The sequence below is a fragment of the Mobula birostris genome, chromosome 21, assembly GCF_030028105.1.
Source record: "Mobula birostris isolate sMobBir1 chromosome 21, sMobBir1.hap1, whole genome shotgun sequence".
Lineage (NCBI taxonomy): Eukaryota > Metazoa > Chordata > Chondrichthyes > Myliobatiformes > Myliobatidae > Mobula > Mobula birostris.
In genome coordinates this window covers 39,464,668-39,486,999 of record NC_092390.1, presented here as the reverse complement: position 1 = coordinate 39,486,999, position 22,332 = coordinate 39,464,668, and the positions used below count along the sequence as shown (strand labels likewise).

The following is a 22,332-nucleotide window of genomic DNA, read 5'->3' as shown; positions in this document are numbered from 1 at the left end:
TCTTTTCTGTATATCTTTAGGGAACAAAGGTGGACATGAAATATCTTACTACTTTTATCATTATACAATTGCACAAACAGTTGTTTGCAGATAACCTAAATGCTGATCTGTGAAACATAACCACAGCAACATCCTCAATATTTTACCTTGGTTAATATGTATTGGGAAATCATCTCTGTCCAATCAAAGGACAGACAGCATACCTCATAATCCATTTGACCACTCCAAATGGTAATCTACCCATATGATATTACAAAATTCTATCAAGTTGTCCAACTCTCCATTTTTCTGTTTTGGGCTTGCAAGATGCCCCAAGTTGGAGTCAATTTTAGAAAGTGTTTTCTCCAGAAAACTTTGTCTTTAAGTAGCCCATATAAAAATAAATATTACATAGATTTGTACAGTGAATAAAATCTTAAATTTAACTATAAGAAGGACAACAAGACATTTATATATGGCATGTTTTAATATAAAAAGCCATAGAAAACCCAGCACCTGGATCTCAGAAACATTCTTTGTGAATACCATCTATAAAATTCTGATAACTCATTAATATACTAATGAAAAGTAGCCTCCTTCTGCCTACTTGGATTTAGATTTAAATCCTCCAGTGCACAAATTTGCAATTCGTCATTGGCCTTAATCTTTCTGCTTTGTTGATAACTACATTAATTGTGACAGTGCATTAATAACAATGGATTTTTTTTGGATTAAGCTACTGTATATATGCATTTTGTGTGTGTTACTTGGATTTCCAGCATCTGCAGATTTTCTCATCTGTATATATGCATAAATGCTCTACGTGCTGGAAGCTGGTATCGTTATTAATCAAGATGTTGTAACCTCTTGGGTTGCAATTTCTGAAAGTGGTCAAGAACTTCCAGAGCAGTAGAATTCTCTGGGGATTATTCTTGCAAATGCGAATCCACCTACCAGAAGCAAAGCCAGCATTACTGTCCATCCCTAGTTGCTGCCTTCCTAAATTCATTGCAGTTTTTCATTTGAAGATCCATCATACTGCTACTGGATAGGCATTCTGGGATTTACTTCCAGTGATGATCCAATGATGATGAATGAACTATTAATTTTCAAGCAACACACATAAAAGTTGCTGGTGAACGCAGCAGGCCAGGTAGCATCTCTAGGAAGAGGTACAGTCGATGTTTCGGGCCGAGACCCTTCATCAGGACTAACTGAAAGAAGAGCTAGTAAGAGATTTGAAAGTGGGAGGGGGAAGGGGAGATCTGAAATGATAGGAGAAGGCAGGAGGGGAAGGGATGGAGCCAAGAGCTGGACAGTTGATTGACAAAAGGGATATGAGAGGATCATGGGACAGGAGGCCCAGGGAGAAAGAAAAGGGGGAGGGGGGAAGCCCAGAGGATGGGCAAGGGGTATAGTGAGAGGAAGAGAGGGAGAAAAAGAAAGCGTGAATATACATAAATATATAACAGATGGGGTACAAGGGGGAGGTGGGGCATTAGCGGAAGTTTGAGAAGTCAATGTTCATGCCATCAGGTTGGAGGCTACTCAGACGGAATATAAGGTGTTTTTCAAGACAAGATTGCAGGCAAAGTGTTCCTGTGTGCCTGCAATCCTTGTCCTAATCGGTGATATAGAGTGAAGGTTTGCAAGGTGTCATAAAAGCAACCTTGGCAACTAACAGTGGATTTTGTGGATGCTGCACACTAGAAGAAAGAAGGGAATATTTTGGGTAGTAAATCAGCTGCCATGCACATGCTACTTTATCCTGCATGTGTCAATGTTCTTGAGAAATGCTCACAACCACGTAAATGGATTTATGAAGATTATGAAGTGTCTTTTTAAATTGTGTGAAGTGTTTACTGACTGCCATTGGATTCCTGCATTCTGACTGTAGTGATGCAGCTTTTGAAGTGATTTCAAAGTCAATGATAATCCTTGGGATGTTGTTGCTTGTGGACTCCGTGAAGATAATTCCATTGACTGTCAACTCTATATGATTAGATTCTTCTCCCATGTTGGAAATGGTCATTACCTGAGATCTTTGTGGCAAAGGTGCTACTTGCCATTTACCAGGCCAAGCCTGAAATGGAAGCTTGGTCTTTTTCTTTGCAGGCATGGGCTGCTTCATGTTGTAAATGCAATTGAACATTGCAGTTATTGAAGAACATCCCTACCAACACAATGAGCTGCTTCAGAAATGTCCAGACCTCCAATGGTTAACTTCCAACTGTAGCCACCTTTCTACCACTGAAGCCACATTTTCATTTCATTGATTTCCGAATTTATGTATAGGTGTTATCATTTATTTAAGTGCTATAGCTCTGTTATCACTGAGCTACTGTATTTTTTATTCTTGTTTGCTTGCACCTTTGCATGACTAATCATATTAAGCATTCTCTTCTTATTTTGCTAAGTGTTCTTTGTCGCTTTTTGTGTTTTTTTTCTATATTGTGATCTCTATGCTGGGCTAATTTGTATTTGTTTTCTCTCTTTGATCGTCTCTGATATTCACTCTAATAAACGATGTCCCTTTGATCTCCCCGTTTACCTCCTGATGCTCCTTGCGTTTCATTTCTCTACCTCCACGGCAAGTCTTCTGTAACTGCAGCACTTGTATTCTGTTCTATTGTTACCACATGGATGTACCATGGAATGATCAGTCTGTAAGGCACGCACACATTTTTTCCACCGTAATTTGTCGCATTGTACAATAATAAACCAATGCCAAGAAGCAGCGGACTTCTTCAGGACAGTGACACTGTCACGGCGCACAGAAACTGATTAACTGGAATGAAATTCAATCCCGTAAATATTCCATGAAGGATCACGACATCTGACTCCACTAACTCTTGAGCAGGTGAAGTGAGAATATGTTAGACGTGATCTTCCCCACCCTCACCCGATTCAGAGTTTGAGGACTTCCGAATCAAAGCCGATCCGGGAACAGTAACTTTATAAATGACATCCGTTGCGGTAATGAGTGGGAAACTCTAAATAACGTTCAGCGTGAAAGATAAATTTCCAACAGTGTTCGTGCTTTAAAGAACGACAGTTCATTTCCGGGAAGCTATGGCCATTCAATTCTCGTATAAAATAAACGAATAAAAACAATTAATAAATAAAAGCAAATCAGACGCAGGGAAACAACGTCCCGGAAGTATTCCTGTCGCCAAAGAATTGGTACCTTTCGCTGTGGAACCGATACTTCCTGCTACTGTTCTCTTCCCAGTTGACTCCGAGACTCCAAGTGTCTTGAAACCGAAAATCTACTCTGTTGTCAACAGCGCGGAGACACATACATACAACTTCCAGCTGAAGAATGATTCTGCAATCGCATTTGAAACTGGCTATTAGGGAGGTTGGACATTTCTCAGCAGAAGATGCCAGGTTTGTCGGGTGAGTAGTAACAATTGATTGGCGTTAATTTGTTGGGTTGATAAGGGCAGAGGGAAGTTGTGAGTTGTTCAGTCTGAATGCCGAAGAGATGGTGTGTGTTTTCCGATAGGCTATTTGCTCCTTCTTCCTCGCTAAGAAGTTGAATGAGAATTGCTGTGCCTGATGGAGCTGGAGGACCAGTGGTGGAAAGGACGGGTCGCTACCGATATCCACCAGGCTCTTCGCATTAAGGTACATCGCTACATGAAAACTGTTACATTCTGTTATATATTCTCTGTAGATTACTGTTACCTGCGAGAGGTGGAAGTCGATCTTAACTTCCAAGAAATAACTTTGTAAAAGCTGACTTCTTACCGTACTTTGTAAGGGCTACTGCGTAATTTTCCTCTATCGATATGACAGGACGCGAGAATCCGCTGTAGGTTTACTTTAAATAACAAGCTTCCAGTTGGTAATTTCGTGTTTTTATATATATCGCTTACACTTTTAGGATGAATAACTTTAAGTATTTTACTTTAAAAGTGAAGCTATAATTTACTCATTGATTAAGGTTGGCCGAGAGCAGCTGAGAATTCGTTCCATTGTTCGTGAATGTATATTTCACTCATCAATCAAGTGTGCTTAATCGCTGGCATTTATTGGTGTGTAGCCTTTTAAATTCCTGATCTTCTTAACAACAAAATTTTAGCGCAGATCTACATTCCTGCTGGAACAACATTTAACTGATACAAAAAGTTGGAAATATTCAGGCTAAAGCATCAGTGATCTGAAATCTTAGCTGCAATTTTAACCACAGATGCTACTTGATCAACATTCCTTTCGGTCTTTACTGTCAACGGCACTCCCTTATGTATTTAAATAAGAAAAAACGTTTAGAGTTATACAATTTTACAGAAAATATATATCCATTTGGAAGTTTAATCTTTATCATTGTACATCAACGAAACAGGCAAACGTTTTAAATGGTGGGAACATATCTAATTCTAAAGAAAACAGCTTTTATGCAGAAGGCTTTGATTGCTACAAACAATGGTAGCAATTACTTTGTGAAATTCTACATCCTGGACTGGCTTATAACATTGACTATGTTTACTGTCTAAATACTTCAGGATTGAGTTAAGAGGTTGATTGTATGAAATAAATAACTTCTACATTTATTGTGTAACCTGACTATTGTCCCCTTTAAGATTTTAATCTCCAATAGAGAAAAGAAATCATGATCAGAATTTGCACAAGATGGAATTATTTGCTTGACATATACAGTAGGTTTAATTTAAAATGTATCACATTTCCATAACCTACTACTCTACAAGAAGTTGCATTGAAGTCTGTGACAGTCTGATGTGGTTAGCTATGTGATATTTTTTGTAACTAAATTTGCAAAATGATAAATTATTGAACAGGTTTTGTAGGCTATTTGCTCACTCTATGTAACTTGGTAGGTAAAGTGAAGGAAGTGACCCAAGATCTGATTCAGAATTGAATAAATTAAATCCAATCCACTTGGAATGTATAGTACATTTTCCCACCCCAATATTTGTGCTGTTGTACAGGATGTAACAAGATCAAATTTGGAAAGTCTCAAATTACAAACTTGTATTAAAGTTACACACTCATGCATGATGGCTTAAAACTAATAACAATCAGAAGTATTTATTCTCTGTATTATGTTAAGTGAAACTACTCTATCTTTATAAGAAGTATTCCTCTGTATTTAAACATTTTAATTGTTTTTAAATCAACAAATACAAATCTTCTGCTGCAGTTAATCTGAATGGCAAAGATTTTAGATGGAGCAGGAATATGCTGTCCACACTAATTCAATTAAGATCTATTTGTCTTTAACCTGAGATCAGTTCTCTGGCCTTATCTTGATCCTTCACAATTGGGAGTAAGCATAGAATGTTATTCCTCAAATGTTTGTTCTCAACTTTGACTACCTTTTATTTGTTTTGTTGAGTACTTGCAGCTGCTGTTTCATGGAGCTTCTCTTGTAAAGTGAGGTGATTAATTAAGCTATTTAATTCAGATTCCACCTCTGTAGGTTTAGTTTTCAACTTTGATGGAAATCAATGACATTTGCACCAGGTTGTTGCAATGCAACCAAAAGGGAATGATAGATATTTGAGGGGAAATAAAACTAGCAGGTATGTGGAGAAAGAAATTGAGTATTATCTGATGTTTTTTCTTCAGAAGGCCTTTTTTCTTTATGTTCTAGTATTCTGTTGCTATGTAATGATTAATGAGGTTAATTTTCTCGAAATAAAGTCCTATGCATCGTACACTTTAATTACATGTAGGTGTCAGTTATTTTTCTCTTAAAGCATCAAATAACTCTCTATTTTTCAAAGCAGGGGACGTTTATCATGCTGGTCTTTATATGCTCTAACAATGTGTTTGTCCCATACTTCCTTCTTCTTGACAGATATATTGCCAGGCCCCAGTAATTTGCTTAAGTAGTCTGCATTTAAATATGAGTACTGACATGGAGAGAATCATTGTCACATATCAATTGGTGTCCATAAGGACTTTCCAGCTGTAGTCAGGGAATAGCAAAGAAAAGGTTGCTGTTTGCCTCCTTTTTTGTTTTCTTTTACCAAAGCGATTTGGAGCAAAATGATCTCTTTTGTCTGTCACAGCCCATGGATCAAATTTGGAACGGTGTTGGTTTATATTGGCTTAGTACACTTTGCAGCATTTATGTGCACTGTCTTAGAAGATAATGCATAGAAGTATAAATCCCACACATTTACCTGTGAAAGTGGTATCGGACATGCGATTATTTTCCTTTTGCACTATTTGTCCACTGTACTGGTCGATTATAACGGTACAGGGGTCATTTGGAACCACATTTTAATTTACCATGGAGAACTTTGACTGCTAAAACATGTTTCTTTTCCTGCCTTAAAGCATTCTCAACTGGTCAAACCAAAAAATGGTAACCATCAAGTAATGGAAGTACCAGGATTCTGCCTAGATTGGAGAGCATACCTTAAAAGGAAAGGTTGAGTGAGCTGGGGCTTTTCTCGCTGGAGAAGAGGTGACTTGATAGATGTGTACAAGATGATAAAAGACACAGACAGAGTGGACAGACATTGCCTTTTTCCCCAGTGTGGATATAGCTAATATGACAGGGCATAATGTTGAGGTCATTCAAGGAAAGTATGGGGTGATGTAATCTCAGAGGTAGCTTCTTTTCCACAGAGAGTGGTAACTGTGAAGCATGCTGCCGGGGGTGGTAGTAAAGGTAGAAACATGAGGGACATGGGTGAAAGGAAAATGGAGAGATATATGGAAAGGAAGGGGTAGATTGATCTTGGAGTAGGTTTACGATGGAACTGGTGATGCCCAGCAACTACTTATTGGTAGCAAACAAAAACAAAACTAAGAAAGCTACTAAATGCCTTTTTTTTTACTTTAATATTTTTTTTGCTCAGCATAACAAAACTTTCAATTTCCAGATACACTTACATTTACATTTATTCCCCCCACAGATATCAGCTATCAGAACACTTTTGTCAAAATATAGACATCACCCCAACATCCTATACAAAAGCCCTTATTATTATAGCAGACAGGTTTACATCTACATACTGCAGAAAAGGTTGCCATGTTTTATGAAAACTATTTGTTTTTGAGTGTACCATACATGTCAAAAAGTCCAAAGGAATATATTCCATGATTAATTTATGCCAACAAAAAGTCCAGAGGCCTTATTGAATATCCAACAAAGTAAAATGTTCTTCCATGCACAAAAAGTCAGGATGTTAAAAAGAAGTTTTTTTCTGATGTGCATTAATAATACAACTGCTGAGTAAGCCTAAGAGAAAAGACACTGGGTCCAGTTCAAGCTCCATCTTCAGAATCCTTTCCATTTCACCCAAAATATCACTCCTGTATGCCTGAAGTTTGGAACACGTCCAAAAATAGTGGGTGAAAGTTCCAGTATTTACTTTACAATTAGAACACATTGGAGAAACCCCCATCTTAAATTTCGAGAGACAATCTGGAGTCAGATGGGCTCTATGCAGAATTTTGAGTTGCAATGCTTTAGTTCTATTACAAACTGAAATTGTCTTTGCATTATCACAGGTGTCTTCCCATGTTTCAGCTGTAATTTCTACTCCCAGCTCTTTCCCCCCCCCCCCAGACCTTTCCCAGCTGCTCAGCCTCTCCACAAGAACATTCCCTCAGGATGCTGTAAAAAGTACTGATGGAGACTTCACCCTTAAAACAAAGCACCCTCTTTTCTATGTCAGAACTATAGAAATCAGTTAACAATGATTTTTTTCTGTATGATCTCTAAATGCCTTTTTAATAACATTATATTAATGACAATTAACGCTAACAATGGAGAGGCAAGCAGAGATACAGGTGAGAAATGGTCGAATAAAGCAGAAGTGAGAGGTGGCAAAGGCATAGGGAAGGCATGATTGAGGTGAGCCAAGGCAGAGGCGTGGTCAAAGCATCCCCAAGAGTAAGTAAAGTCCTGATGTCCAATTGATTTTTAAGAGCTGGGCTGAACTGGAAAGGCCAGGTATGGGCCGAATTGTGGCAGCGGGATTCGGATCCTAAAGAGGTCCAAGAGCGAGGAACGACCTGATGTTTTGGCCAGTTTAAGCTCTGGGCCAAATTTAAAAAGATCAGGGTGTTGGGACCGGAGGCGAGGGCTGGTTCGACCCATTTCTGCATGATTCTGCTTTCTGCTCCGCAATGTTTACTCAGCTCTGTGCTAAACTGAAGGTGTGGCCTGCTCCAGCTGTAGTAATGCCTGGCTTCATGTAAAACTTCAGTTCTGAAGCTGTTTGTTTGCTTTTGGTGTTGGCATTGTTTTTTACTTTTTCTCTGCGCATTGGGTGTTTAACAGTTTTTTTGATGATGGGTTCTTTTGAGGTTTCTTTGTTTTGTGGCTGCCTGTAAGGAGAAAAATCTCAGGGTTGTATAATGTATACATACTTCAATAATAAATTTACTTTGAAAAGATCAATACAAAACAATGGGCCAAAGGGCCTTCCCTGTTCTATGATGTAGAATGCAAATCTCTATTTAATGAAGGCAAGTTGCCTCAAACGTGTAACTTTTTCTTACTAAGCAATTCACACATTTTAAAACTGTTAAGCTTTAATTGATCTTGTCATCATTATTCTAATTCTATTCTATTCAGGAGCTGAAACTACTTCCCTACAAGTGTCGGTCCCCTCAGCTGAATGTCAGACGATATTTTGCAGATTTTCTTGCAATCATCAGCAATCATTTTCATCTTTGCCCCACTGCTCGTCATCTGGCTGTTTATCTTCTAGACTTGTTCATGGACCGCTATGATATTTCTGTGCAGCAGTTACATCTGGTGGCACTCTCCTGTTTACTTTTAGCAAGTAAGTACACTGATGTGCATAGAACATCTAAGTAGTTTTTGTGAAAAGCAAGTTGGTTTTCCAGATGCTTTCATATTTTTGGAAGATTTGTTTGGCAGTATTACTACTGGGCACAAGAAAACTGAATCTTTCAACTTGTGTTTTTGATTCATTTGTTTTCAGTCAACTAACATTTATAAGAGAAGATCTGCATGATTGTGAATGTGGAATGATGGTATATGCCAAAAATATAATTACTGGCTGAAGTAGCACTTAAACACCAATTACTTGCTCACTGATTTGGTTTTGTCGGAATGACTCCACTCCAGATCTTAAAACAGCTTTGGTCCAGACCTTCATTTATGCCATAAAAACACCAATAAACATCCATACCAGAAAAGTATCAAGCAATGACTATGTTAAATCTTGTCTCTCTTCTGGAATTACTTGTCCAAGCTAATTCCAACAGCACTTCCCAAACATGGATCTCTGTGGACCTCTGATACACTAAAGATGAACTCTTGATCTCCCAGTCATGATTCTTGCATCTTATTTGTCTACATGGATTGTACTTTCTCTGACTATAATTGTATTCTGCATTTTTTTAAATCTTAATTATCTTGGGATGGCATGCGAAAATAGTCGTGTCTTCCACTGTATCTTGGTGCATGCAACAATAATAAACCAATTAGCATCAAGGAAGTCAAAAGCAATGGGTGCAAGAGATCACCAACAGCTGCAGGTTCCCTGTTGTGTTGCATGCCATCTATCACAGAAATGCATGCCACTCTTTTGTTGCTGGATCTAATTCCTGGAACTCTACAGTGGGAGTTTCTTCATTAGAAGGTGACTGTTCATGAGGGTGGCTCTCCAGTCACCATCTCAGAGGTAATTAGAGATGTATAATAAATAGTGGAATTAACAATGTTAGCAACTGCATAAATTAATAAATGCATTTTTTTAAAATCTTCGAAAGCTAATAGGTAATGAATGGTCAAAATTAGTTTTTGGAGTAGGCAAATTCACTGAATGGGTTTCTATTCTAATTTTTGTCCTTAATCTACAATGTGAACTTTGATGGCTAGTAATAATTCAAGACTGGCTCAGAGGTTGGACGTAGTACACCTTTTTCTGGTTTTTATAATTGGATAACAACATTTAAAGAATCTTGCCCTATCATTGACTGCCTTTACAGCTGGATATAGACCGGATTGTTCTATGTGTGGAGACCAATCTTAGGAAGAAGGTCCTTCAGGTGCTGGGTTCCTCATCACTCTTTGTTTTGGAACTCCATCCAGGAGTGTGGTGCAGGTTGTTTCACTGATAAGTTGGTAAGCTTAGTTCCCATTGTATTAAACAGATGCAGCACACATACATTTTTCCCTTGAATGCTTTTAGGAACTATTGGCAAAAACTCCTTTTCCAGAAGTTCTCCATCATTTGTGTGCCAGTTACTATTGGCCTGAGAGCAAAGTTCCACTGCTGTGGTATTTATAAACTGGCGATTGTTAAAAGGCTTGACTGTGATGATGTGTGTTATTTGTGCCAGGGTACCCACCCCCTGGCCTCCCCTTGCAGCCATTGTATATAGAATTTAGGACAGTACAGTACAGCCTAAATGGCCTAAATATAAATGACCTGGATGGAAATGTACATGAATGTGTTAGTAAATTTGCGGATGATACAAAAATTGTGGTGTTGGGGAAAGCATAGAGAACTAGCAAATAATGCAGTAGGATGTAGATCATTTATAGATATGGGCAGAGATATGGCCTAAAGTGTTATGCTGAACCAATTAAATTAGTGCTCAAATGGCCAACTAAACTAATCCTTTCTGCCTACACAATGTTCATATCCTTCCATTTCCCTCACATTCATGTGCTTATACAATTAGGACATTTAAGGGATGGTTATATCAGTATTTACCAGCACCCCAAGCAATGAATTCCAGGCACCCACCACTCTTTGTGTGAGGGGGAAAAAAAAACTTACCCCTCCCTCCTTTGAAATCCCCCCCCCCCCACCTTAAATGCATGTTCACTCCAGTATTAGACATTTCATCCCTGGGACAAAGATACTGTCTCTACTCTACCTATGCCTCTTATAAGATCTCCTCTCAGTCTCTGCCACTCCAGAGAAAACAACACAAGTTTGTCCAACTTCTTATTATAACATATGCTCTCTAATGCAGGCTCCATCCCTTCTGCACCCTCAACATCCTTCCTATAATGGGGCAACCAGAATTGTATGCAATACTTCAGATGCAGTCTAACTAGAGTTTTATAAAACTGCAACACAACTTCCTGAGTTTTGAACTCTACACCTTAACTAATAAGCACAAGCATTTCATGTGCCTTCTTAATCACCCCATCTATCTGTGTAACCCCTTTCAGGGAGCTGTGAACTTGGACCCCACAATCCCTCCGCTCATCAACATTGCCCTTAGCAGTATACTCTGTCTCTGCGTTTGATCTACTGAAGTGCAACACTTCACATTTAGCTGGGTTAAACTCCATCTGCCATATCTCTACCCATATCTACAAATGATCTACATCCTACTGTATTATTTGCTAGTTCTCTATGCTTTCCCCAACACCACAATTTTTGTATCATCTGCAAATTTACTAACACATTCATGTACATTTCAATCCAGGTCACTTATATACACACAATGAAGGTCCCAGTACAGATCCCTGCAGAACATCACTAATCCTAGACCACCAACTAGAATAAGTCTTTTCGACCACCACCCTCTGTCTTCTATGGGCAAGCCAGTTCTGAATCCAAACAGCCAATTCACCATGAATCCTATGCATCTCAGTCTTCTGGATGAGCCTCCCATGAGGGACCTTGTCAAAGGATTTTATAAAATCTATGTAGATAACATCCACAACTCTACCTTCATTGATCATTCTCATCACCTCATCAAAAACACTTCATCAAATTAGTAAAACATGACTTGTCCTGCACAAGGCTAGACCATAGTTTTTCAAATGCTCATAAATCTTATCCCTAAGAATTCTTTCCAGTAACTTCTCTACCACTGACATGAGAATCACTAGCCTATAACTTCCAAGATAATCCCTGGCTCCCTTCTTGAATAATGGAATTTTATATAGGCATCTGTTAGTCTCATGAGACCATGGACTTACACCTTGGAAGGTTTCCAGGGCGCAGGTCTGGGCAAGGTTGTATGGAAGACCAGCAGTTGCCCATGTTGCAAGTCTCCCCTCTCCACGACACTGATGTTGTCCAAGGGAAGGGCACTAGAACCCATACAGCTTGGCACCGGTGTCATTGCAGAGCAAGGGTTAAGTGCCTTGTTCAAGGACACACACGCTGCCTCAGCCAAGGCTCGAACTAGCGACCTTCAAATCACTAGACGAACGTCTTAACCACTTGGCCACGCATGAACAGAATAATGGAATAACATTAGCTATTTCCAGTCCTCCGTGACTCAGCTGTGGCTAGAGAGGATATTAGTCAAGTTGCCAACAAGCTCTTCTCTTGCATCTCTCAATAACCTGGGGTATATCCTATCAGTCCCAGGGGATTTATAAAAATTAATGCTCTTTAAAAGACCCAACACTACCTCCTACTTTGAAATGCCTGAGCACGTTAATACGCTTTGGCACTGATTTCCCTATCCTTCATGTCCTTCTCCTTGGTAAATACTGATGTAAAGTATTCATTAAGGACCTCGCCCACACCCACCACATCCAAGCAAATGCTCCCCACTTCATCCTTGAGAGGTCCTACCCTCACCCTAGTTATCCTATTGCTCTTGATGTATGTAGAGAATGTCTTGGGACTCTTTCTAATCCTACTTGCTGAGGATTTTTCATGGCCCCTCCTGACTTTCGTATCTCTCTCTTTGTGTATGGTTAATGTAGTTGAATTTCTGAATGGTTGTGACAACTCCCATCCTCCTTTTCAAATGTTAATTAATGAAGACTTGGTGGTGATAATTTTATTGAATATCAAAGAAAGGAACTTTTATAGAAACATAGAAAACATAATACAGGCCCTTCGGCCCACAAAGCTGTGCCGAACATGTCCTTACTGCAGAACTACCTAGGCTTACCCACAGCCCTCTGTTTTTCTCAGCTCCATGTATCCATCCAGGGGTCTCTTTTATATTCTAGTTCTCTTGAAATGAACACCAACACTGCACCCGTTCACCTCAGCACCAGCTGAACCTGCAACCTAAACTCTAGGGAATCCCACACAAGGACCCCCAAGTCCCCTTGCACCCGAGATTCCCGAATCTTTTCTGCAAGTAGGAAATAGTCATAGTCATATAACACACACACACACACACACACACACACACACACACACACACACACACACACACACAATGCTGGAGGCCAGGCAGCATCAAGGAGACGATCACATTCTATGTTTCGGGCTGAAACCCTTTGGCAGGACCCAATCACAAAGAAGAGAAAATTGGCAGATGCTGGAAATCCAAGCAACACACGCAAAAACTTAAGGCTTTATTGCCTGATACTTTTGTGTTGGTACTTTAAATTTGTTGATACTCAGCTGCAAATGCAATTGTTCTGTTGACTTTAAAAAGTCATGAAATTTAAAATTATAACATTGTTTAGTGTATTCACTCTGGTAAACCTTTAGTACTATAAATGTGACTAAGGTAAACTTGTTTTCTTTAATTTAGGCAAGTTTGAGGAAAAAGAGGATCGTGTACCCAAACTTGAGCAACTCAACCGTCTCAGTTGTATGACCAGTGTGAACTTGGTGTTAAACAAACAGACCTTGTTGCATATGGAGCTACTGTTACTGGAAACCTTTCAGTGGAATCTCTGCCTACCAACTGCTGCCCACTTCATTGATTACTACCTCTCCATTGCTGTCCACGAAACTGATCTTCATGATGGATGGCCTATGCTTTACTTTGAGAAGACCAAGTTGTACACTGAAAAGTACTCGGGCTACTTTCTAGAAGTGTCTTTACAGGGTATTTATTCTCCATGCAACTTTCGCCTCACCCAAATATCTCTTTGTCTGCATCACTGACTAATGAAATTTTTATGATGTTAGCATATTGCCATTTAGGGAGGGAAATTAGTGAACAAAAATGTTTCAGTACGTATATGGAACAATATACAAAATATCTTTGGTGAACGCAGCAGGCCAGGCAGCATCTATAGGAAGAGGTACAGTCGACGTTTCGGGCCGAGACCCTTCGTCAGGACTAACTGAAGGAAGAGCTAGCAAGAGATTTGAAAGTGGGAGGGGGAGGGATGGAGCCAAGAGCTGGACAGGTGATAGGCAAAAGGGATATAAGAGGATCATGGGCAGGAGGCCCAGGGAGAAGGAAAAGGGGGAGGGTGGGGGAAACCCAGAGGATGGGCAAAGGGTATAGTCAGAGGGAGAAAAAGGAGAGAGAGAGAAAGTTGCCAATCACCTGTCCAACTCTTGGCTCCATCTCTCCTCCTCCTGTCGTCTCCTATCATTTTGGATCTCCCCCTCCCCCCCCCCACTTTCAAATCCCTTATTAGCTCTTCCTTCAGTTAGTCCTGACGAAGGGTCTCCACCCGAAACATGAACTGTATCTCTACTTAGAGATGCTGCCTGGCCTGTGTGTTCACCAGCAAAGTTGATGTGTGTTGCTTGAATTTCCAGCATCTGCAGAACTCCTCGTGTTTACAAAATATTTTTGTTCGCCTATGTATGCAAACCAATATGGTCTTCATGGGGGTGGCCAGTCAGGGGAATTTGTAAATTTAGTTATTCCATCCCTTGCAAAATTGATATTTCTAGGTTGAATTTGTTTTTTAAGTAACGCTTTAATCCTTGCAGCATTATCTAAAATATAAAGCTATACTTAGCTATTCCTACTATATTAGTACTCTTTTTGATAGGATGAGCAAACCTGTTATTGAGTTTCACTGCAGATAAATTGTCAATTAGGTGGTTGTAAAAACTAGAGGCTCTATCTATCATTTGCCGTTCCCCTCTTGTTTACTGATATGAGGATCATTGCTCAAGTCCAACAGGCCAGTTAGCCCAACCACTGACAAAATATTGCAAAACAAAATTGAGTGACTAACAATCAGTATTAGTTGGAAAAGTATGTGCACAATAGTTGTGCACAAAATTGATCTCACTCACTTGCAGCAGTGTGATGTTCAAGCTTCATTAACAGGAGAACTGACAAGAGAATTACTGCACTCCTATTGGCTTTCAGGGTATCTTCTGTGCAATTCTGAACTAGGATTGGAGATGAGTTGAGGATATTTCTACTCAGTGATGACAGAAGAAAATTCTGTCCTTTTTTTTAAGCACTTGGATACTTGTTTCAAAAGCTAGAAGGTTCCAGTCCAGGACATGAAATGTGTTGTAAAACTACTTTGCTGCTATGGATGTGATTGGATGAATGGCCATGGTTTTCAATCTCTGATTGTAGTACATTGTACTACAATGTAACTTTATTGTAGTAATCATAAATCTCTAGTACATTGCAAGCAAAATTAATCTTTTTAAGATGTGAAATACTTATGCATGCTGGATGATAGTGATATAATGGGCTAATTATTAAGCCTGCCATGAAGTATCAGAGTTCACAGTCATCCCATTATGAGAACAGGAGTATAGACATGCATGGTTACATCAGGAAATCTAGAAATAATTCCTATTTTTTTTTTGTACAGCTTATTTTTCAATCTTCTCCATTATAATCTTCAGAAATCTGATCAGAAGAGAATTTTATTATTTACAACACAGTGTTTAACAGTTTGAATAGGTGACCATTTGTGCAAGTGTCATGAATGAGTCTTAATGGTGCGTTAAGGTTTATTATACCTTTGGCCCAAAAAGTAAACAAAACCATAGACTGTTACTTTAAAAAAAATGTATTTTCTTTATTTAAAAAATCTGCTAGGGAAAACAACACTGAATTAAGCACTATTATTTCACTACTTAATGCAAAATCCAAGCTACTTGTTTGGGATCTCCTATGGTAGGATGATTACATTTAAAGAAGACTAATTGAGATAAAGCTTATTAGAATAAGTATCTAGCTCAATTTTCACTCAAAGTACTGTGGTCTTTCAAAAGATGACTTTATGATGAGAAGCTGAATTTTGATCCTTTTTATAGATGCATCGATATAAATGTGCTTATACAGGTTTGCTACAATAGTTTGGACTGTACATATTATTGGGTGATGGTTTTGTAGAAAACTTCTAACAGGAATGAGAAAACCACGACATTCCTGTGTGTGTGTGTGTGTGTGTGTGTGTATATATACATTGGATGTTGGTACTTTTGACCTCCTACTCCACTGCTGGCCTTGGCCCAGAGTTCTTGAACTGAAGCTTAGCGGTGCTGACTGTTGGCATAGCTAGTGTCACAAGCACAAGAAAATCACCAGATGCTGGAAATTCAAAGCAACACACACAAAATGCTGGAGGAACTCAGCAGGCCAGGCAGCATCGATGGAGGATCTACATTTGTCCTCTGGGATTGCTAAAGGATAGTGTGGCTGTGTGTATTTTATTTGGGAGGAGGTGGCGGGTGCAGAAATTGCAGGGAACGACATGTATTGAGCCTGTCTGGCCCGAGATTCTATATCTGAAGTACTATTTATCTGCACTACATAGACAGTGGAAAAAATTCAAAGGATATTACAAATAGTCAGGCAGCAATGGTGAAGAGAGAAAAGTCAGTGACTCTAATTGAACTGAAACGTTAACTGTTTTGATCTCTCCACAGATCCTACTGAACTAGTTGGTTCTTCCCAGCATTTGTTAGCTTTCAAGAGTTAACAGTAATTTGCTTTGGTTGATCAAACAATATTGGATGAAAGTGGACTGATGTAACATTAAACAAAACACGTGCGTTCAATGGAATTAATGGTTTTATATTTGCAGATCATGGCTTTCTAAATTATTTCCCTTCAGTAGTTGCTGCTGCTTGCATAGCAGCATCTCGTGCTGTTCTCAGACTTTCTCCTTTATGGCCTGTCCGGCTGCATCGTCTTACTGCTTATGCATGGGAAACGCTGTTACCTTGTGTTGAGCATCTGTTGATGTAAGTTCCAACTGGGTCTTGCAAAATTGAATGGTTGTCTAAAACTGCAATTGGTGTCTCTATACTCATCAGCTTTTTTTTTTGATTGTTGATTATAGTGCTCACGACAATGACGTAAAAGAAGCCAGTAAACAGAAAGGTGGTCAATCAGTTTTGGAAATTGGACAGACAACTTTCTCAGCTCACTCCACAGTTTCCCCCCAAACCCGAAATGAGCTGCATGCTCCATCGTACTTGCACGCAAACCTGCTGCAGTATTCCCTTCAACAGCCATTGCAACTGAATTGCCAAGGTACTTTTCCAACCGGGCAGATATCAAGATGCACAGCGCCACCACATCCTTCAAATATCCAGGCTAATCCTCCATCTCATGGACACATGCAAACTAATGCTGCAGTACCCTTAGCTACAAATGTAGAAGTTAATTCTTCTATTAATATTCCTTGTAATCAGGTCTATGAAATTAATGGTCACTTAAACCTGAATAGTAACATCCATTAAAAGCTAACTGCAATAATCCAATCCTGTTATTAAAATACAATACAAAATGTGAGATCAATTTTATTAACGTAATTATAATTTGAAAAGGCACTTATTTTCTACGTGTCAATTAAATTGTTTAATGCTTATTTTGTTGACATTGGGATTATTGAGCACAAATAATCACGAAATTAACTAAATTTGTGTATGGAGATTATTTCATTAAAATATAACTTCCATTTGATCTGGCAGTCAGTTGAAGTGAGACGGTGAAAGGCTGACAGATCAACAAGGCAGGATGCTAATTTGGAAGGCCTGATCCTTTACTTTGAATTAGCCCAGATTTCAAACAGATTATTAATGCTGCTCTCTCATGTACAACTTTACTAAATAATAACTAATTTCAATTTTATAGCAGCTTTTTCTGATATAGTCATTATTTCTGTCACAAAGGTTGAATGTTATTGATTGTGTGTGTATTGTGTTATCTTTTTTATAAATATATTGACACCTAAAGAAGGGGAAACCACTTTCAATAACTGATACCTACCTCATTAGTTATATCTGATTTGTATCTGCATAAACATAGTCAGGATTGATGAAGTAGAGCAATGTAAGAGTATGTTCAACTTTGATGTTCAATGGCAACTTTTCTCTCCTGTTTCAAATATGATGGATGGTTTGTGTAATGTGTAACCCTGTTCTAATTAAGTTTCATATTTTTCAGATGCTTAAATCCATTTCTTTTTTTTATAGATTAAAAACTTAAAGCTATTGCAAATACTTCACCTACTATTAAACCCAAGTTCAGAAGTTTGCTAAACTTATTTACTTTTGTTTTGGTAAGTCCTATCTTCTGTAGATAAATCTGAATGCTCATATTGTAATCCTTAAGCATCAATTCTTATTTTTTGCCATTTTTGAAGGAAGTGAATTTTAATCTTAATCATTAACGGAACAATATTTTTTTTCAAAGATTAAGGCCTACTTTGTCAATCAAAGTGGTATAAATGCAATCTTTGGGTTACTAGAATAGCATATCAATGGAATAAATATTTTTTATGTCACCATAACAAGAATTCCAGAATGGAGAACTAGGTACTATGCAATTCTGCAGTTGTTTCTGGTTTTTAATTAAAATACTTTCCACTTGATTCATTCACATTTCTTCTTGGCTAATACCTTCAAAATATTTATGATTTTAATGTAGAATATAATGGGGATAGTTTGTAAGTTGGGAATAAAATAATGACCGCAATACGTGCATAAAATGCACTTAAAATTGTAGGTTATCTAGGATTTGATGAACAAAGGCTAAAACAACTGTTTCTTAAAAAGAAATATTTTATGTGAGAAATTCGGGGACTAAACGCCGACAAATTTCTTGGACTGCGTGGCTCACAGAGGCTAATAAAAAGGATAGCTGAAGAAAGCAGGTCTTTAAAAAAAACTTTAAAGTCGTATTCAAAATTTTATTGTATAATGTGCATACTGTATGTCAACAAAAAATATCCAATTTGCATTGTGTAACACAAACTGAATTGCTGTGACGGAAACATTTCATTGATTTGAAGGTAACAAATATAAAACTGCCATCGAAAGATGGAAAGGAAGCTTGTGGGCGGCTGGAGCTTAGGTAGACTTGCATCATCTGTCAAGAAAAATGTGGGAAACAGTTATGAAATAAATGGTGTTGAAGGCAGTGGCAGCAGACTTTTTGTAAGGGATCTCATTTTTTACAATTTAATAACTTTTGAGGGTGAAACTAGCAGGGTCCGAAAGGGGCAGCGGTATAGCAAGGTTTGATAAAAGGTTTTTGATGAGTACCACACAAAAGATTACTAAATGAAATGAGAACTATAAGATAGTACAAACTTATGGCTTGGCTTATGAGCAAAATATCAAATGTACCATTACTCAAGCATAATATGTTATGCAAAATTTCTGTTAATCATTTTGATAAATAGAGAATCTAAGTACCCAAGCATGTTAATAATACAAGGTTAGATGGGCAGTTGACATGGGAGGAAGATGCAGAATGAAAACGGATTATTAAGTCATTAAAAATTGGAAGAGGTGAAACATGTTAGTCATTCTCATCGAACAAAATAACCCGCATAACATTTTAAATGGTGGGTCTATAATCACTAGCATTCAGGGGAGATCTCATTGAAATAGTTGATTATGGGAAGGAATGTCAGGGCAAATGTTGAAAGGCTTTTTCCTCTGGAAAGAGAGCCACGCCATAAGTGGTTGATCATTGAGAAATGAAAGGAGAAAATAGTCAAGGGAGTTTGAATCTTTGAAATTATATAAAAGCATTAATAATTCTCTTTGAGTTTATTAACTGCACAGAGATTATGGGATGTTTAAGAGAAATGGCTATGAGTTCAGATTTTGATAATAGCAGGAATATAGATTTGTGATTAAAAAAATTAGCCACAATGCCACTAAATTATGAAGCTGTTCAATCAGCTACAGAACAGAAAGTAGAGTTCAATGCTCTTAAAATTGAGTATAATACAGGTTGAGCACAGATTTTCCAGAAACTGATAGTTCGGCACCTCTTTTAATTCAGATGAAATTACAAGACCCAAGTATTGCTCACTTTTCATGATACATCTATTAGATGAGGTGAATGCTGGTGATTTTGTAGACCTTTATTAAAGAATTTGGCACGAAGAATGTTCTTTGGTTCATTGCTCAAGGGTGGGAGAAGATAGATCCTTGAACACTAAAGAATGGCTGACATAAGTCGTGGACTACCTTGATGTTTGGTAACGCGCCTGAAGAAAAGCTGGACGATGATTTTACAGGATTTTGCATATCAAAGGATAAAGTTGCTGTTCATGATTTGCTTGTGTATGTAAAAAGTGTTACAGGACCTGCTTTCAAAGATGTAACAAGTAGTTTAGATGAAGAAAGTCTATATGAGTAGATGATTGTCGACAATGAAACACGTGTTGTGGATCACCATATGGACTTGGAAACGATAGACAGTGTCCTGAATGCTGATAAAAACACTGCAAGTAATGAAGATGGTAGTGATAATGCTGAAACTGAAAGATTTACTGTCGATAAGTTAATTGAGTTGTTGTGTGATTTTATCAAAGGGTTAGAGAAATGCACCTTCATGGCAGGACAAGAGCTAATGAAGTTTTATTTGATGCAAGAAAAATTACACAGAGAGATCAAAACACATGACATAACTTCACCTGGATGAAATGTTTAAATAGATAACTAAGAAGCAACATTCTTTGTAAGCACATAATTAATAAACTTACATTTATTTTTTTTATTTAATAAGCCTTTTTAAGCTTCTATCGTCTATTTTTGCCATTATTATTGCATGACCTCTTTAAATCCAGCAAAAACATTAATCCGGCAAGGCTCAGGAACCAAGGGTGCTGGAAAATCAGTGGTCAACCTGTATGATATTTCAGCAACAAAATAATACATTCTATGTGAAATCTCATTACATGGCTTCACTTTAATGTTAACAAACTATTAGACTATCTATAATGTATTTATAAGTTTTGCGATACCAGATTATTTTTTTAAAATTTAAATACAATTTGGCTGTAAGTGTTAAAATTCTTCATAAATGTGTTATGTTTCTGATTCTTGAGACATTTGCTTAAAACAAATTTAAAAGCTGATAATAACTTTATACAACCAAAATGTAAATATGTAATAATGACTACAAAAGATCTCCAAAACTCTAGTTTTAGGGTAACTATACTTCCTTCTCAACAACAAGCACCCCACACATTTATTTACGGTCTACAGATGAAATGGTGAAGTACCTCCCCTCCATGGTCACCGAAGGATTAGCTCTGTAATGAAAGTTCATGTGAGTTTGTTATACAAAATGAACCTTTGAGGCAACAAAGTAAACTAATGGAGATACAAAGGACTGCAGATGTTGTATCTGGAATGAAAAAAAACAGGCACGTAGATGAACTTAGCAGGTCAAGCAGCATCAGTGGAGGTGGTGGTTAATGTTTTAGATCAAGACTCTGCATCAGGATAAAGTAAAATTAATGAGTATGATATGATTGATGTGTATTTTTAAAGGCACTAAACAAACTATTACACAGAATAGACTTGTTAGCTAAATTAAAGCAATGGAATTGATGGGAAAATGGCCATATGTATATGAAATCAGCGGACATAAAATAACTACAGTACAGATTTTTTTGGAATAGAACAGAATGTATATTTTTGCATAAATGGCATGTATTAGAATCTATTGCACTTTTTGATATGATCTAGATGCGTATGCTGGGAATAATTTCAAAGTTTACTGATGATTCAAAGTCATGCAGTAAAATATGAAAAGGACACCATGTTTCACAGAAGGATGTTGGCTCTCTAGTGAAATAAACAGACACTGGACAAATGAAATTTAACACCAAAATTTAAAGAGATTATTTTTGATAAGTATAGGTCTGCAAGAGGACTTTGAAGAGGTCGCTCTGAAATAAAGATTTCTCTGCAAAAGGGGTTTCTCAATTGTATAAAATGTTGGAAAGACCAATGTGAAGCCTTTATGGAATTTTTGCCATGTACTCATATCCATTATAATTCATTCTAGATTTCATCAAACAGTTTTTCTTCTCTTTGGATAAAAATAGTCAGATTTACCACGATGTTGAACAGATCAAAGTTGGTGTAAAATTGATCTACAGCCACTTAGCATAAATAATTGCATGCAAGAACAAGCTAATTAAATATTACTTCAATGAGGATAGGCTCTCTTTAATTTTTCTTGAATAATTCAAGTGCCACCTAATTTTAATTTTTTCAAGTCCTCACTTTCCAAATCACTTAAATGACATATATAGTATGATTACTTCTGGATCAAGAGATAATTTAGAGCAATTTCCATAGTACCTCACCAATCTTGCTCAACTAACTGTAATTTTTTTTCCCAATACAAAATTAATGCCCTTTACTTTGAAGAGTTACATACCAACTGGGATAAAATGTTAAATATTTGACATAATGTTCATAAGTAAATTCAATATGACAATATTGTGCATGAGAGCAAAGATTTTTA

General features: G+C 37.7%; 1 protein-coding gene across 1 annotated transcript; it reads left to right on the top strand.

The window, feature by feature from the left end:
- Positions 1–3,537: 3,537 nt before the first annotated feature.
- Positions 3,538–21,974, top strand: ccnj (cyclin J). The gene is made up of 6 exons (XM_072239659.1): positions 3,538–3,609; positions 8,543–8,753; positions 13,414–13,713; positions 16,631–16,790; positions 16,889–17,082; positions 21,868–21,974. The coding sequence occupies exons 1-6, from the start codon at positions 3,541–3,543 to the stop codon at positions 21,972–21,974; spliced, it is 1,041 nt and encodes a 346-aa protein (XP_072095760.1). The 5' UTR covers positions 3,538–3,540.
- Positions 21,975–22,332: the final 358 nt, after the last annotated feature.

Coding starts and splice junctions, on each gene's coding strand:
- ccnj (XM_072239659.1), top strand. CDS start 3,541: ATGGAGCTGGAGGACCAGTGGTGGAAAGGACGGGTCGCTACCGATATC. Junction 8,754..13,413: donor CTCCTGTTTACTTTTAGCAA/GTAAGTACACTG, acceptor TCTTTAATTTAG/GCAAGTTTGAGGAAAAAGAG. Junction 17,083..21,867: donor ATTGCAACTGAATTGCCAAG/GTACTTTTCCAA, acceptor AATTCATTCTAG/ATTTCATCAAACAGTTTTTC.